The following is an 18,572-nucleotide window of genomic DNA, read 5'->3' as shown; positions in this document are numbered from 1 at the left end:
ATCCTTGACTAGGTACAGACTCAGCGAGCACAGCCTAGCCATCGAGAAAGGCCGCATAGGCAGACCTGGCTCCCAAGCGAAGACAGACTATGCACCCACTGCACACAAGATGAGGTAGAAACCGAGCTCCACTTCTTAACAACCTGCCCACTATACCAATACATCAGAGACATATACTTCCCACAAATTGCAAACACCCAAAGAGACTTTGAAAACATGACAAAACTCCCATAACCTACTGGGAGAAATACAAGAATGTGCAAACACAGCAGCAAGATTTGTGAGCTGCTGTGACAAGAAAAGGACATCCAGTGGAATGCAACCACCATAAAGACTGTACAAGAATTCCTTCTGTAATGTACTGATTTATTTTGTTTTCTCTGTTTGATTGGTTTTGTTTGTTTTGTTTGGCTTTGGCAATGTAAACGTATGTTTCCCATGTCAATAAAGCCCATTTGAATTGAATTGAAATTTGAGAGAGAGAGAGAGAGAGAGAGAGAGAGAGAGAGAGAGAGAGAGATGAGAGAGAGAGATGAGAGAGAGAGAGAGAGAGAGAGAGAGAGAGAGAGAGAGAGAGAGAGAGAGAGAGAGAGAGAGAGAGAGAGAGAGAGAGAGAGAGAGAGAGAGAGAGAAATGAAGTGAACTTTTATTTGACGACTATTATTTGCTACTTATACAACAGAATACTTACTGTTGATTAGTCGGTTACTCCTCATGTTGGGCTTGTTGTAAGTCGATCTGGATCAGATAAATGCAATATAAGTAATGCAGAAAGAGAGTGTGTGTGTGTGTCTGTGTGCCTTTCATTTGACACAAAACTATTCCAGATGCCTTCTCTCCTCCCCTCATCTCTCTCTTTCAGCCGCCAGCTGATAAATTGCCACAAAAAGTATCTCCAATTCATTTGACCCCTGTTCCGCCTTTTGGCTTGTTTACAGCGACTTGAATAAAAAAAGATGTATCAAGTTCGTCCTCTGCATTTGACCCATTCTAACTATTTATGGGCAGTGGGCAGCCACACACTGACGCCAAGGGACCACCCCTGTTGTAATGCCAGTACCTTGGTCAAGGGCAATGGCCTGTGTATTCTATACCTAGCTAGCATGCATGTCTTTTTATGATGTGGGAGGAAACCCACGCAAACAGGGGGAGAACATGCAAACTCCACTCAGAAAGGCCCCCATGCTGGGGCTTGAACCCAGGACAGTGCTAACCACTGGCGCCACCGTGCCGCCCAACTGTTGACGTTTCTAACTCCTTTCTCATTGTTCCTCCTCTCTCTGTCATTGTCCTTTCCCTTCTCCCACCCTCCATCCATCATATTGTTTGTTTGTGCGCCCCCCCAGACCAGGGCAGCCAGCCCAGCCTCCCTCCACCCCTCTCTCCATCCTCCTCGCTCTCTCCCTCCTCCACCCTCTCTCCATCCTCCTCGCTCTCCTCCCTGCTCCGAGGCGCGGGTCACCCAGTTCGTGCGACAGTTCGTGGCGTCCTGCCTGCTGGTGTCCGACTCCAACACGGAGCTCTCCTACGTGCTGCCCTCCGAGGCTGTGAAGAAGGGCTGCTTCGAGCGCTTGTTTCAGGTACACCGGAGTCATTGTACAGTATATCCCCGGCATCCCACCCCCTCCCCACAGACAGCCTACTGTCCTCCCAAATAGGGAGGTGTGTGGTGGTTACATGATTGCTGTTTCCGGCCGGTCCACCATCTTGAAAACGCAATGTATTTGCCCATTGCCCATTTCTAAATCGTCTCGTTTAAGACAAATAAAGCATGAACATTGGCATGGTGTACCTTTCTGTGCGTATTCATCCACAATCTATAGCTCAACATGAAAATATTCGCAATTAATAGTAAACATTTTTTTTGCCGAATTTCATTTCAACCAAAAATGCTTAAACAATAATGTTAGTGATAGAAGGGAACTCGTTTTGTGCAAAAATGGAAAGCTTTCCAATGTTCATGAGGCAGAATTGTTACAATAGCCGAAAATCCATTTGCCCAATGATGAATCCCTATACGGGTGGACCTCGCGGGCGGTTATTGACGTCAGACTACACCTCCCAAGTCCTATCTACCCCCCCCCCCGATTCACACCCCTTTTGTCTCTCACCTCCGACCCCCCTCTCCCGATACCACCCCCCCTCTCCTTCTCCTAACTAGAACCCCCCCCCCCCCCTCGTTCTCCTAAATACAACCCCTCCCCCCTCATAGAACCACACTCAAATCCCGACCTGGGCCAAGCCTACCCTATCTCTCCCCTTAGGGAGGTGTAGTCTGACGTCACTGGTTGTTCCACCCGTATAGGGATTCATCATTGGGAAAATGGATTATAGGCTATTGTAACAATTCTGCCACATGGAAATTGACAAGCTTCCATTTTTGCACGAAATGAGTTCCCTTCTACCACTAACATTATTGTTTAAGCATTTTTGGTTGAAATAAAGGTAAGTTATAAGGTTTTTAATTTGTCGTAAAAAAAGAACTACATTTACCAGTAGGCAGCCTGTTGCTAGGCTGTCGCCTAATCCACGTCACGGCAAGCTGATACCAAGCTAGCTAGCTAGCTAACATTACCCAGCTAAACGTACTAGACGTTAGCATTATGTCTACTGTCGTGAACCATTTTAGATTGGGGCATGTAGAGGAGTTTCAGGAACAAGTAAAATGTGCAGTTCCTCTTCTCAGACCTGTGGGGAAAAGCACTGCACGCATCATGCTGGCTAGCAAGCTAGCTAGCTACACGTCACGGCCCGCTGATACCACGATAGCTAGCTAACTAACGTTAACGTTACAAGCTCAAAAACCTTATAACTACTACTGTCGTGTCCATAAGTTCCCTGGCAGAATACTTTGTTTGTGAGGACAAAAGTATACAGAGTTTCTGGAATGGCTAGCAAGCTAGCTAGCTACTAACGTTATGTAAAAAACAATAACGTTATAAACTATACTCTATGTACAACGAAACAATGATTTACATTAGTATTTACTAGGGCTGACCCCTATTAGTCGAATAGTCGACTAATCGGTCGAAAGGAGCCGTAGTCGACTGCCAACCTCTTAGTGGAATGCAAAAAAATATATATTATAATTATTATATATTATTATAATATTATAAATCATAATTTTTTTTCTTTATCATTCTTTCCAAAAGCAAAGAGGCCTAGAAGCGTGGCTAACGCTAATGGCATGCATACCAGAGGATAACTGCCTAAGAAAACAGGCACAGAGGCACTGAAAGAGGATTTCACCCATCTAATGAACATACTAGACTAGACAAATATCAAATCAAATCAAATCAAATCAAATTTATTTATAGGGCCCGACAACACACGTTAATGTCCCCATGGGCCGTACAGATCTTCTTTAAACAAGTCAAGAAGAAAACATAACAATAAGTCAAGAACAGAACAAGAACACCATAAGGTCCAAACATTTTTAGATGAATGCAAATAAATGAAAGAATGCAAGCACTCCCAGACATACCCCACGCGAAGGTAAGGAAAAACTCACTAAAACCTAACAATAGGGAAAAAAGCTCCACAGGCAGTGTGGAGGAGAGAAACCTTAGAAGGGCCATTCAAGGGGGGATCTCCCTTCTTAGATGTTGGTGATAGTAGTGTTGCAGACGGACAGTTGGTAAGCATGCACTCATGTGTGTAGTGGAACACAGATGAGTGCATGCAATAGCAACTGTACATTTTGAAAAATTAAAGATAGAGCTAATAGCGATAGCAACTGAACATTTTGAAAGATTAAAGATAGAGCTGATAGCGAATCTATTTGAGGCACAGGGGCGGCGCAAAGAGGGTCGCGTCCTCCCCGTCTTAGTCAAGGGACATTTAACACTCCGGTCGTTGCTCAGGGACAGCCGGAGACAGGGAGATAGGGGGCGGCGCAGAGAGGGTCGCGAACTCCCCGACATCATCGCGGGACATCCGGCACTCCGATCACCACTATGAGACCTCCGGAGACAGGGGGGCACGCAGAGGGGGTCGCAACCTCCCGGCCTTCGTCACGGGACGTCCAACACTCCGGTCAACACTCCAGGACAGCAAGTCATAGGGAGACGGGACAGGCGTTAGACAGCTCATGAGATTGTAGTAGGCGGACATAGCAATAGATACAAGTGGTAGGCATATATGTGAATGGAGTAGATATGTGAAGTAGGCGTATTATGTGAATAGAATAGAAGTACTTAACCCAGCAATGAAACCGCGTTGACTGTTAATCTGTTAACAGTCTGTTAATACTGTTGATCAGTTGACAGGACCACGGACAGACGGCGGAGAATAACTGATCCAAGGCCTCGGAGGTGCATGTAGAGCAGTCACTACAATCTTGGCCAAGACCCCGAGGCATCCATCACCTTAGTCAGCGCCAGGAGACGGGCACTCAGAGAGAAGGGGGAGGGGGGGGGGAGAAGGGTTAGAGAGTTCCCATGTTTGTGGTGCTGCAAAGGAGCAGACATGTAGTACCCTGTAGTGCCATGTAGTACCCCTGGGGGGGGGGAAGAGGGGGGGGGGAAGAGTTAGAGAGTTCCCATGTTTGTGGTGCTGCAAAGGAGCAGACATGTAGTACCCTGTAGTGCCATGTAGTACCATGTAGTGCCATGTAGTACCCTATAGTACCCTGTAGTGCCATGTAGTACCCTGTAGTGCCCTGTGGTACCCTGTAGTGCCATGTAGTGCCACATAGAGCCATGTAGTACCCTGTAGTGCCATGTAGTACCATGTAGTACCTAACTAAACTACCCTGTAGTAAACTACCCAGTGGTACCATGTAGTACCCTGTACCATAACTAAACTACACAGATTAATCTAAAGGTCAGTCCCCGACCAGGTGAGATCAGGGTAGGTTGAAGGAGAGAGAGAAAAGATGAGTCTTAAGCAGGGATTTAAAAGCTTCGACAGAGCAGGCGCCCCTGATGACGGCAGGTAATTTGTTCCACAGGTAGGGAGCGCGGTAGACAAAGGCTCTGTGGCCGGCGGATTTCTTTTTAACCCTAGGGGTCGATAGAAGCCCTGCATTTTGTGAGCGCAGAGCACGAGCGGGCGAGTATCGGGAGATGAGATCGGATAGATAGAGCGGTGCAAGCCCATTTAAAATTTTGTAGGTGAGGAGTAGCACTTTAAAGTCAGAACGGGCTTGGATAGGAAGCCAGTGTAGGGCGGACAAAACTGGTGTGATGTGATCAAATTTTCTAGTTCTAGTTAGTATCTGTGCAGCCGCATTTTGCACGAGTTGAAGATTTTTGATGCTTGAATTAGGTAGGCCTGAAAAAAGTGCATTACAGTAGTCCAGACGTGATGAGACAAAAGCATGAATCAGGGTTTCAGCATCAGCCAGAGTTAAAATGGGGCGTATTTTTGCGATATTACGAAGATGGAAGAATGCAATTTTGGTGACATTTTTTATATGTGCATTAAATGAGAGGGAGGAATCAAAAATGACTCAGAGGTTTTTTATGGTGGAGCTCTGGGATACATGACAGGTATCAAAGTTGAGGGAGATGTATCCATCAGTGGACCAATTGCATGCTTTTGCAGAGGACAAGAAGCCTTCAGTAGACTCCTTCAGACATTAAGCACCCCCCACAGCCCAAATGAAATGATAAAAAATGTAAAAATATTATACTTTGAATTATTATAATTTTTTTCATAGTCGACTAATATGTGATTAGTGATTTAATATGCAGCGAAATAACGTTATACGATTTAAATTATAAATACAAATGTAAAAAAAATTAAAGATTGTGGTTGGCTATAAACTAGTGTTGGGTGAAACAGATACTAGCAACAGATTCAGGGTCAGTTATTTTCCCATTGTACGAATTGTTAAGCTTATCGAATGTAAGGGAAATCTGATCCTAGGTCTGCGACTAAAGCCAGGGGTCTACGCTGTGGTGACGTCATTCAGCAGCGCCAAAATAGCAGTGTAGTTTCCCAGCGAAGAAAAACAACAACGTTGTTATTTTGCGATTAATTGCGAATATTTTCATGTTGAGTTATAGATTGTGGATGAATACGCACAGAAAGGTACACCGTGCCAATGTCAATGCTTTATTTGTTTTAAACGAGCCGATTTAGAAATGGGCAATGGGGAAATACATTAAGTGGAACAGAGGGTGGAACAGGAAAAAATGTAAATGACGTAACCACTACACCTCCCTATAAAGAGCCACGCCTGAGTGGACTCCAGAGCTCACCTGGGACACACCAGTTTGGGTCATCCAGACCATTATTAAACCTTTTGTTTATCAAGTCTACCTTCGACTATCTGACTCATTGATCGGGTTCAATTCCATCACAGTACCCAGACAGAGCAGCATGGGGAGGGAGGGATGGATGGAGGGGCGGGTGAAGGAGTGTGAATGTTGAACATGAACAATCCAAGTTAAATAGGAGGCTAGAACGAGATTAAAAAAGGCAAACCTTGACTGAGACTGTGGTGCTTAGATTCCTTGGTACCTCGCCCGAGGTTTGATTCATGGCAGTAGCTCCATCCAATCCATACTGTACTGTATCTGTGCCTGTAGCACTGCCTAAAGTAAAGACAGACTAAACAGGGACTGTGGACTGATTGCTCTGCACTAGAAGGGGATATTATAAGAGAATTTTTTTTTTACATTTTTAAAATGTTTCATATCGTTCGATATCGATATTTTTATTAGTATTAAAAAAAATATATATTTTTTTAATTATTATTTAAACAACAAAAGTATGTTTATTTTGCAGCAATTCTTTGTCATTGCCGCCATCTTTAGTGTTACATCCCCTCACACTCCAGTTCTCAGGCTGCAGCTGGTTTAAAAGCGAAAGTAAACCGGCTTCTCTGCTGGCTGTGGCTCCAGGGGAGTTGAACAGTTCTGGCTCTGCTAGTTTATTTTCTATCTTTTGGTGCTTTTTTGGTGGACAAACCACCGCACGCACACGTGCACCGTGACTCGCAACTGGAGACTAGCTCTGCTAGCACACATAGCCTACTGTGTACAGACGGTTTCAAACTGTATTTTAAATTAGAAAGCAAACAAAATAAATGGACAAGAGAAAAATAAATCTCAATTTGGTCAGTATTGTCATTTGGACAAGCAAATCCATTACTTTAAGTTGCAGGCAAGAAAGACAAGTCTGTCCACTCTGGTTTTAAAGCTGCCCTGTTGCATTATTATCGATTATTAAAATATATCACGATAATTATTGTTATCATCAAATCAAATGTATTTGTAAGGCCCGACAACACACGTTAATGTCCCCATGGGCCGGACACGTCTTATTTAAGGCCCGACAACACACGTTAATGTCCCCATGGGCCGGACACGTCTTCTTTAAGGCCCGACAACACACGTTAATGTCCCCATGGGCCGGACACGTCTTCTTTAAGGCCCGACAACACACGTTAATGTCCCCATGGGCCGGACACGTCTTCTTTAAGGCCCGACAACACACGTTAATGTCCCCATGGGCCGGACACGTCTTCTTTAAGGCCCGACAACACACGTTAATGTCCCCATGGGCCGGACACATCTTCTTTAAGGCCCGACAACACACGTTAATGTCCCCATGGGCCGGACACGTCTTCTTTAAGGCCCGACAACACACGTTAATGTCCCCATGGGCCGGACACGTCTTCTTTAAGGCCCGACAACACACGTTAATGTCCCCATGGGCCGGACACGTCTTCTTTAAGGCTCGACAACACACGTTAATGTCCCCATGGGCCGGACACGTCTTCTTTAAGGCCCGACAACACACGTTAATGTCCCCATGGGCCGGACACGTCTTTAAGGCCCGACAACACACGTTAATGTCCCCATGGGCCGGACACGTCTTCTTTAAGGCCCGACAACACACGTTAATGTCCCCATGGGCCGGACACGTCTTCTTTAAGGCCCGACAACACACGTTAATGTCCCCATGGGCTGGACACGTCTTCTTTAAGGCCCGACAACACACGTTAATGTCCCCATGGGGCCGGACACGTCTTCTTTAAGGCCCGACACACGTTAATGTCCCCCATGGGCCGGACACGTCTTCTTTAAGGCCCGACAACACACGTTAATGTCCCCATGGGCCGGACACGTCTTCATTAAGGCCCGACGACACACGTTAATGTCCCCATGGGCCGGACACGTCTTCTTTAAGGCCCGACAACACACGTTAATGTCCCCATGGGCCGGACACGTCTTCTTTAAGGCCCGACAACACACGTTAATGTCCCCATGGGCCGGACACGTCTTCTTTAAGGCCCGACAACACACGTTAATGTCCCCATGGGGCCGGACACGTCTTCTTTAAGGCCCGACAACACACGTTAATGTCCCCATGGGGCCGGACACGTCTTCTTTAAGGCCCGACAACACACGTTAATGTCCCCATGGGCCGGACACGTCTTCTTTAAGGCCCGACAACACACGTTAATGTCCCCATGGGCCGGACACGTCCTATTTAAGGCCCGACAACACACGTTAATGTCCCCATGGGCCGGACACGTCTTCTTTAAGGCCCGACAACACCACGTTAATGTCCCCATGGGCCGGACACGTCTTCTTTAAGGCCCGACAACACACGTTAATGTCCCCATGGGCCGGACACGTCTTCTTTAAGGCCCGACAACACACGTTAATGTCCCCATGGGCCGGACACGTCTTCTTTAAGGCCCGACGACACACGTTAATGTCCCCATGGGCCGGACACGTCTTCTTTAAGGCCCGACAACACACGTTAATGTCCCCATGGGGCCGGACATGTCTTCTTTAAGGCCCGACAACACACGTTAATGTCCCCATGGGCCGGACACGTCTTCTTTAAGGCCCGTCAACACACGTTAATGTCCCCATGGGCCGGACACGTCTTCTTTAAGGCCCGACAACACACGTTAATGTCCCCATGGGGCCGGACACGTCTTCTTTAAGGCCCGACAACACACGTTAATGTCCCCATGGGCCGGACACGTCTTCTTTAAGGCCCGTCAACACACGTTAATGTCCCCATGGGCCGGACACGTCTTCTTTAAACAAGTCAAGAAGAAACATCACAATAAATCAAGAACAAAACTAAAAACACCATGATATCTAAAATAATATCGAAAATAAATGAATGCAAACACTCCCAGACATACCCCACGTGAAGGTAAGGAAAAACTCACTAAAACCTAGCAATAGGGGGGAAAAAGCACCACAGGCAATGTGGAGGAGAGAAACCTTAGAAGGGCCATTCAATCACCAACCCCGGAGACGCTGGATTCGCCTGTTCGAATCCAGCTCACAGCTCCGGGGTTGTCACCAGCTTGGCTGGCCGTTCACACTAATACAATTGGCTGTATTAGAGGGTGGGAGAAGCTGGCGGGATGGGTCCGGGTCGTTGTAAACAGCGACTCCTACAGTTCGGTCGGGGCGCCTGCTCAGTGCGGATAGGATCTAAGGGGGGTAGTGTGATCCTTTCACACGCTACGCCCTCTCAGTGAGAATCCGCGCTGCCAGGTGAAAAGAAGCGGTTGATTGGCTAGACGTGTGTCGGAGGAAGCACGTGATAGCCTCCACTCTCCCAGACCGACTGTGGGGGGTATGTGCGCAGCGACCAGGAAGGGGATTGGGAATTGGCATAACGACTAACATTGGGATGGGAGAAAATCGGAGGAAAAAGGAGGGGGAAAAAGATAAAAAAAAAAAAAAGGGCCATTCAAGGGGCGATCTCCCTTCTTAGAGGTCAGTGATAGTAGTGTTGCTATAAAACGGGCGAAACAGTTGGTAAGCATGCACATATACGTGTAATGAAACACAAATATGGACATGCAATAGCAACTGGGGTACATAAGAACACTTTGAAAGATTGAAAACTGTGTCAAGCACATGAGTGGCAGGTTAACAGCGTCCTTGTTAGAAACATACCGTGCGAGGGCGGCTATGTGGCGTAGTGGGCAAGGCGCTCGCCACGAAATCTGGAGACGCTGGGCTTGCCTGTTTGAGCCCAGCGCTCCACATTTGCTTTCAGTTTAGCTGGTCGTCCGTACTAATACACATTGGTCGTATTAGGGGGTGGGAAACTGATGGGTGGGGATCGGGCGTTGTGGACAGCGACTCCTACAGGTCGGTTGGTGCGCCTGCACAGTAGAATCAGGAAGTGTCAGGGGCAGCGTGAGCCTCCCACGCGTTACTCCTCGCCACTGAGAGATCGAGCTGCGCAGGTGAAAAGATGCGACTGCCGTTACCTCAAGTACCGGAGGGGACTTGTGCTATGTATGACTTAGTCCACATTGCAGCCGGCTTGTGGGAGGCAAGAAACAGCGTCCGTGACAGGGGAGGGTTGAATTGGATGATACGAAATTGGGATGGGAGAAAATATAGAAAATGGGAGAAAAAGTGGAAAAAAAAAAAAAAAAACATACCGTGCGGCAAAGGGAACCGCTCCCGCCTACCTCCGGTCAATGGTCTCTTAACTACACACCCTCAAGACCCCTACGCTCTGCATCTTCTGGCCATCTCAGACCTACTCCTATCCAAGCTCCGGGAGGGTCATCAAGGAGAAGCCGCCTATTCTCAGTCCTTGCCCCACAATGGTGGAATGAACTACCCACCCCAGTTAGGACAGCCGAATCCCGTCCAATCTTTCGCCGTCGACTAAAGACGCACTTCTTCAACCATTATCTGAAATAAAAAAATAATAAAACTCTAACCCTATCATGCACTTGTCCTAATAAACGAACCTACACTGTAGCACGCAGTGTTAATTTTGGCAGCTATTTTCATTTTAGTTTTAGTCTTGTGTCAAGTGCTCCTTTTTCGTTTTCATCATATTTAGTCATTTTCATTTATTTTTCGTTTAGTCAGTTTTAGTCAACTAAGGTTGCTTTCACATATAGTTCTGGTGGACTCGGTGCGGTTCTGGGGGTGAAGTTGCAACATTGTTGCATTCTTCATTTGGTTCGCCTGCGTTCACACAGATATCTGTCAGGCGGACCGAGACTAGTCAACGAAAACGGATGACATTTTTGTCTATTTTTAGTCGATGGAAAAAAACTTGTCAGAAGTCAGAAATAGTCAACATGGAACATATTCTGATTTAAATTGTGTATTTATTTTTTAACCTAGGGGAATCTGAGTCGGCGGCACAAGTAATAAACAGGAAGGGTGCAGCACTCACTGTCGATCTGTGAATGGAGCAATAACTTAATAAGACAGTCACATTATCTCTTGCCTTGCTCACCTGGCAGTGATTTATTTGAATGATAAATATTAAATAACACTCAGTAACAGCAGCCAGCGCAGTGTAACAACAACACTAACTAACAGGATACTGTCTGTTGTAAACAAACACACAGTACAGTAGTAGTTGAGTAGATAATAGTAGTGTGTATAGTACACACAGTAGCAATCTGATTGCAATCTGCTTGCATAAACATATAAAATGATAAATCACATTTTGAGGTTGGTGTGTAAAGTGCCAATATTATCATCTTACAGCGAAGATGAGAACACAATATTATCATCTTACAGCGAAGATGAGAACACAACACAATATTATCATCTTACAGCGAAGATGAGAACACAACACAATATTATCATCTTACAGCGAAGATGAGAACACAACACAATATTATCATCTTACAGCGAAGATGAGAACACAACACAATATTATCATCTTACAGCGAAGATGAGAACACAACACAATATTATCATCTTACAGCGAAGATGAGAACACAACACAATATTATCATCTTACAGCGAAGATGAGAACACAACACAATATTATCATCTTACAGTGAAGATGAGAACAACACAATATTATCATCTTACAGCGAAGATGAGAACACAACACAATATTATCATCTTACAGCGAGGATGAGAACACAACATAATATTATCATCTTACAGCGAAGATGAGAACACAACACAATATTATCATCTTACAGCGAAGATGAGAACACAACACAATATTATCATCTTACAGCGAAGATGAGAACACAACACAATATTATCATCTTACAGCGAAGCCGTCACGTGGCTAGAGTAGCGTTAGCATCAGGGGGCTAGCTAGTAGCTAGCAAGCAAGTTACAACAGACGGGCTAATCCACCACAAATTCACTCAGTCATATGGTGCTAATGCATTTTTACATTTACCTGGATCTCAGATGGCGTTTGAGATTAGTGGTGTTTTTTCCCTTCATCCGATGACCACATTTCTCCCCGGCCTGAGCGGCCTCTCCTCGTGTTTCACTTTTTTCAACAATACATTGTGTCAGTCCTTCGAGCTCTATATATCTAAAGTATGCCCAGAGGTCTGGTCTTTGTTTTCTTCCAAGCCCACGGGATAATTGATTGGCATTGTTGAGACCCTGTTGCTGTTGGTTCGCGGTCTCCATTGTCTGACTGAGTGAGGGCCTGGGGGGGGCGGCTCAGCTCTTTGATAATGCAGTGATGCCACCTACTGGTCTTTCTACCTCCGTGCTTGTGCTGCTGTGTCAGGGACAGAGTGAAAGCCCCACGCGCTGCGTCACCTGCCTGGTCACCTGCCTGGTCACCTGCCTGCTGCAGAGACTCACGTCACAGCCGGAAACGGAAATACTGAAATAATAATTTGAAAAGTTATAATTATTTTGTCTCGTCTTGTTTTAGTCAACAATATCAACATACATGAAGAGAAATTTCGTCCTGGTTTTTGTAAATTACATTTTCGTGTCCTCAGTTGTGGTCAACGATATATAATTAACTATTTAGTCGTGTTGGCGTCACATGGTCTTCAATAACGTGACGTCACGTCTCGTTGTCGTCATGAAAAAAACCTTAGTTGACGAACATCTTTCGTCATTAATTTAGTCAACAAAATTAACACTGGTGGTAATAAACTAACCTACACTGTAGCATGCAACACTTTGATGAACATTGTTACTCAGCTGATAGAGTTCCTTCCTGATGGCTTGTCGTACAGAACTTGTAAGTGGCTTTGGATAAAAGCGTTTCAGCTAAATGACTAAATGTAAATGTAAACAGTTTCTCTCTCTCTCTGGCGCCCCCTGCAGGCCCTGGAGCAGAGCCTGGACAGCTTGGCCCTGACCAGCTTCGGGGTGATGGACACCACCCTGGAGGAGGTGTTCCTCAAAGTGTCAGAGGAGGAGGACCAGTCTCTGGAGAACAGTGAGGCCGGTGAGACCCCCGCCCACACCCCCCCATGCCCATCTTAAATGAATAGTGAAAGGGTGAACCGTCTGTAGTGTGGTAGTGAAAGGGTTAACTGTCTGTAGTGTGGTAGTGAAAGGGTTAACTGTCTGTAGTGTGGTAGTGAAAGGGTTAACTGTCTGTAGTGTGGTAGTGAAAGGGTTAACCTTCTGTAGTGTGGTAGTGAAAGGGTTAACCTTCTGTAGTGTGGTAGTGAAAGTGTTAACTGTCTGTAGTGTGGTAGTGAAAGGGTTAACCTTCTGTAGTGTGGTAGTGAAAGGGTTAACTGTCTGTAGTGTGTTAGTGAAAGGGTTAACCTTCTGTAGTGTGGCAGTGAAAGGGTTAACTGTCTGTAGTGTGGTAGGGAAAGGGTTAACCTTCTGTAGTGTGGTAGTGAAAGGGTTAACTGTCTGTAGTGTGGTAGTGAAAGGGTTAACCTTCTGTAGTCTGGTAGTGAAAGGGTTAACCGTATGTAGTGTGGTAGTGAAAGGGTTAACCTTCTGTAGTCTGGTAGTGAAAGGGTTAACCGTCTGTAGTGTGGTAGTGAAAGGGTTAACTGTCTGTAGTGTGGTAGTGAAAGTGTTAACCTTCTGTAGTGTGGTATTGAAAGGGTTAACCGTCTGTAGTGTGGTAGTAAAAGGTTAACATTCTGTAGTGCGGTAGTGAAAGGGTTAACCCTTTGTTGTGTGTGGCAGTGAAAGGGTTAACTTCTGTAATGTGGTTGTGAAAGGGTTAACTGTCTGTAGTGTGTTAGTGAAAGGGTTAACCTTCTGTAGTGTGGTAGTCTGAAAGGGTTAACCGTCTGTAGTGTGGTAGTGAAAGGGTTAACTGTCTGTAGTGTGGTAATGAAAGGGTTAACCCATTGTTGTGTGTGGCAGTGAAAGGGTTAATCCTCTGTTAGTGTGGTAGTGAAATGGTTAACTCATATGCTGAGTTTCTGTGTCATTACGCTTTGTCATAATAACGTAAAAAATACTTAAAGGAACATGCCAACATTTTGGGAAGTTAGCGTACCGTCTTCTCCAGAGAGAGACAAGAAGATAGATACCAGTTTCCTCTCTGTGCGTTCAGTAGAAAGCTATCTGGCTGCACGTTAGCCTAGCTTAGCACAATGAATGGAAGTGGACATGGCCGGTTAGCCTAGGCATTGTCCAACTAACACCTCTCCCGAAGGCTAACCGGCACTGTCCGCTTCCATTCATTGTGCTAAGATAGACTAACGTGCAGCCAGATAGCTTTCTACTGAACGCACAGAGAGGAAACTGGTATCTATCTTTTATTTCCCAAAGTGTTGGCGTGTTCCTTTAAGTCCAACAACAACACCCTTAAAGTTGTGGGCTTTATGAATAAGTCATCACACGACCACAAGACTTTTCTGCCAGATCTGGATTGTCTTGAGTTAAATTGCTGATATTCAACTTTGTATACGTTCCTTTTATTTCCGCTGTTAGTTAGAATGCTAATGATCCCCCTCCTCTCTCTCTCTCTCTCTCTCTCTCTCTCTCTCTCTCTCTCCCTCACTCCTCTCTCCCTCTCTCCCTCTCTCTCTCTCGCTCTCTCTCTCTCTCTCTCTCTCTCTCTCTCTCTCTCTCTCTCTCTCTCTCTCTCTCTCTCTCTCTCTCGCTCTCTCTCTCTCTCTCTCTCTCTCTCTCTCTCTCTCCCTCTCTCTCTCTCTCTCTCTCTCTCTCTCTCTCTCTCTCTCTCTCTCTCCCCCAGACAGGAAGGATTCCCCGGGGGGCAGCTCGGTGGGGAAGCCCACGGCGGTGGCAGGGGGCCAGGCAGGGGGGGGCGCAGGGTGAGGCCGGCCCCACCACCACCACCAGCGCTGCCGGGGGGCCAGAAGCCGGAGGTGGAGCTCAGTAACCTGGTGGGGTGCTCCAGGCTGAGCCAGAGCCAGGCCTCCCTCAGGTCCTCCTCCTCCATCGGCTCGGTGAGGGGAGACGAGGGCGGCCTCTATGCAGACTTCTACGGGGAGTACTGTCCCCTCTTTGACAACGGCCAGGAACCGGACTCTGCCAGCCTGAAGGGTGAGAGGAGAGAGAGAGATATATATATATATATATAGAGAGAGAGAGAGATATATATATAGAGAGAGAGAGAGAGAGAGAGAGAGAGAGAGAGAGAGAGAGAGAGAGAGAGAGAGATATATATATAGAGAGATATATATATATAGAGAGAGAGAGATATATATAGAGAGAGAGATATATATATATAGAGAGAGAGAGAGAGAGAGAGAGAGAGAGAGAGAGAGAGAGAGAGAGAGAGAATTTTTGAATTTTAACTACACTTTATTTATAAATCCTTATAGCATTACAACAAAAAGCATTACACAGTCAACTGTACATAACACTCGTCCTCCTTTCAAGAAAACCTACAAACAATTTGATAAACGGTTATTAAAAGCACCAAAAAAAAACACCAAAAGAAAACAACACCACCAACAACAAAAAACAACCACAACAAAGAAAAAACTCAAAACAGCTCAGTTGCCAACACCAACTCATCTACTATTACCGAGCACAACACTCCTTTATGTGCCCAGATATCAGTGAACTGATCTATGTTGTTCAATGCTCTATAATAATTCAAATCTATGCTCAGTCTGGCTTCGATAATTTTTCTGAACAGACATACAGCATCATGATCCAAGACCTGTTCTATCTTATTCCTCCTACTGAGATACACAGCCATCTTTGCTCTCCCTAAAATGAAATTAAAAAGATGACACTTGCTTTTTTCTTCTCTACAGTATTTAAAACCCAAAATGTACCTCTCTTTCGAGAACACCTCTTCACCGGACTGGAAAAGTCTCTCTAGTAACACTAACTGAGGCAGCAGCCTGGAACAGTCCAGAAAACAGTGGAAAACTGTTTCCCTTTGCACACAATAAGGACAGTCATGTGAGACGTTAGGGTTCAATAGGGAAATAAAATAATTGACAGCCACTATGCCATGTAAAACCCTCCACTGCAGATCGCCAATTATTTTGAATAATGGTGGTTTGTACAGTGCTCGCCACTCTGGTTTTACCTCATCACTGAGACCAAGGTGCGCTCTCCAGGGAGTGTCACCTCTCCCGTTGAGCTTCTCCTTGTGGAGAACCTTGACCAACAGTCTGTACAAACATTTTCCATCAACCACATCAAAAAACACACCAGAAACAGCTCCCATTGCTAAAAGAGGCCCTGTGCAATTTTTAAAACCAGGCTGCAGCTTAAACGTAGGAAACAGATCCTCATCACTAGGATGAAGAGACCCGTTTTTAAACTCTGTCAACATGCGACTTTCTTTTTTTTAAACTTAAATTTTTATTAACATTTATAGACAAACAACACTTACACAAAAATGGATCCCATAACACCATATGAAAGAATGCTTGACTTGACTTAAACCCTTTTGCTCTTTGGGGAGCATAGGTCATTCATGAAATCTTTCCAGCTGGTTCGGTGTTGGGCGATTTTCTCTGCTTCCTTCCATGATGTTCTTTCTTCCTTGAGATCCGCCTCGACAGACCTTCTCCAGCTGTTTCTGGGTCTTCCTGGCTTTCTCTTCCCCTGTGGGTTCCAGGTTAAGGCCTGCCTGGTTGTGTTGGAGGATGGTTTTCTCAGAGTGTGTCCAATCCAGCCCCATTTCCTGCATTTGATTGTTTCAAGTGGTTCTTGTTGAGTGGTTTGCCAGAGCTGTTCGTTTGTGATGGTGTTTGGCCAGTAGATTCCCAGGATCTGTCGTAAACATCTGTTTATGAAGGTTTGCAGTTTGTTTGAGGTTGCTTTTGTTGTTCTCCATGTTTCTGCTCCGTATAATAGAACTGATTTGACATTGGTGTTGAAGATGCGGAGTTTGGTCTTTGTGGAGATGTGGTTTGAATTCCATGTTTGCTTCAGTATTAAAAATGCTGTTCTTGCCTTCCCTATTCTTGCTTTGATGTCTTTGTCGCTACCTCCGTTCTTCCCCACGATGCTTCCCAGGTATGTGAAGGTGTCCACCTCGTCCAGTGCTTCTACGTCCAGTTGTACGGCCTCTTCTAAATTGTGGTTCATCTTCATCTCCTTTGTTTTTGCTTTATTGATGTGTAGTCCTGTGGTAGCTGCAATTGTGGCAAGTTTTGTGAGTTTGGTCTGCATTTGTGTTTGTGTGTGTGAGAGGAGGACTATGTCGTCGGCAAAGTCTAAATCCTCTAATTGAGACCACATTGTCCACTGAATGCCCAGATTTAGTTCGGCTGTGGTTTTTTTCATGATCCAGTCGACTGCCAGAAGAAAGAGGAAAGGGGACAGTAGGCAGCCCTGTCTGACTCCTGTCTCGACTGTAAAGCTGTCTGTGAGCTGGCCGTTGTGTATTACTCTGCAGGATGATTGTAGGTACAGGTGTTGGATGATGGTTATGAACTTTGTTGGGATACCGTAATGTGCCATGAGTTTCCATATAGTGTCTCTGTCTAGACTGTCGAATGCTTTGTGGAAGTCGATGAATGTGAGGTGGAGAGATGTGTTCCATTCCAGGGTCTGTTCTATGATAATGCGGAGGGTGGCAATGTGATCTGTACATGATCTGTCCTAGTTTAGGCCTAGTTTATATTACGTTCCCTTTATCCTTACTCCCTTGATGTCCTCGGTCTGTCTGATCAGTTGCGCCAGTGGTTCTATGAAAACGGCGAAGAGCGTCGGTGAGAGACAACATCCCTGTCTGGTAGCCCTCTCTAATCTGATTCTATCCGTCAGGCTGCCATTCACCTTAACCCTCGCTGTCGGTTCTTGATATAGCGCCTTGATCATCTTCATCGCCCTCCCGTTCAGTCCGAACCTCATCAATGTTTTATATAAAAATGTCCAGCTCACACTGTCGAATGCTTTTTCTGCATCTAGGCTAATCAGTACCGTGCTACCACCTTGTTTTTGTATCTCCTCTACTATGTGTAACATGCGACTTTCTATCTCACTGAGCCCCTGCTTCTATTTTCCCAGCATCAAGCTGACCGTCCTGATGGATTTCATCTCCAAACGCGAAGCCAGGGCAGCAGCATTGTCCATGTTTGCCCCTGTCAAATCTACAACATTCCAGTGTGGTGATCTTTGACCTGCAGAGCTGCCCGGAAAGTGTCAGTCCCGGCCCACCAGCTATGTCCAAACCTGCTCCCAGCACAACTGGCTCTTTCAAAAGCCAGAACAGTGACTTCGAGTAATCCAGCGGTCCTTTATCGAACAAACTCCATGTTTTAAAAAGTACACGGTAAAAAACAGGTAGAACATTTAACAGAGCACCGCTAAAATCCATTAAAACAGAGAATTCGACAGTCCCAGTCCTCCAAGCTGTTGCAGTATGGCACAAGCCACCGGCCTCCACACCAAGTCTTTTGGTCCATAAAAAAGTCTCTGAATGAATTGGAGTCAAAAAGTTGCACCCCTACTGCACAGATGCAC

The 18,572-nt window shown here is 45.6% G+C and overlaps 1 protein-coding gene across 1 annotated transcript in view; it reads left to right on the top strand.

The window, feature by feature from the left end:
• Positions 1 to 18,572, top strand: part of abca2 (ATP-binding cassette, sub-family A (ABC1), member 2) — a gene marked incomplete at both ends in the record, with an annotated part of 250,124 nt that overhangs the window by 123,494 nt on the left and 108,058 nt on the right. The window contains 6 exon segments of the mRNA XM_084338063.1: positions 1,347 to 1,438; positions 1,440 to 1,580; positions 13,017 to 13,140; positions 14,869 to 14,926; positions 14,928 to 14,982; positions 14,984 to 15,179. Of these exon segments, the coding sequence (XP_084194189.1) occupies positions 1,347 to 1,438; positions 1,440 to 1,580; positions 13,017 to 13,140; positions 14,869 to 14,926; positions 14,928 to 14,982; positions 14,984 to 15,179 (666 nt within the window).

This window comes from Notolepis coatsorum (assembly GCF_963971535.1).
Source record: "Notolepis coatsorum genome assembly, chromosome: 1".
Classification (NCBI taxonomy): Eukaryota; Metazoa; Chordata; class Actinopteri; order Aulopiformes; family Paralepididae; genus Notolepis; species Notolepis coatsorum.
This window is presented reverse-complemented; position numbering and strand designations above follow the sequence as displayed.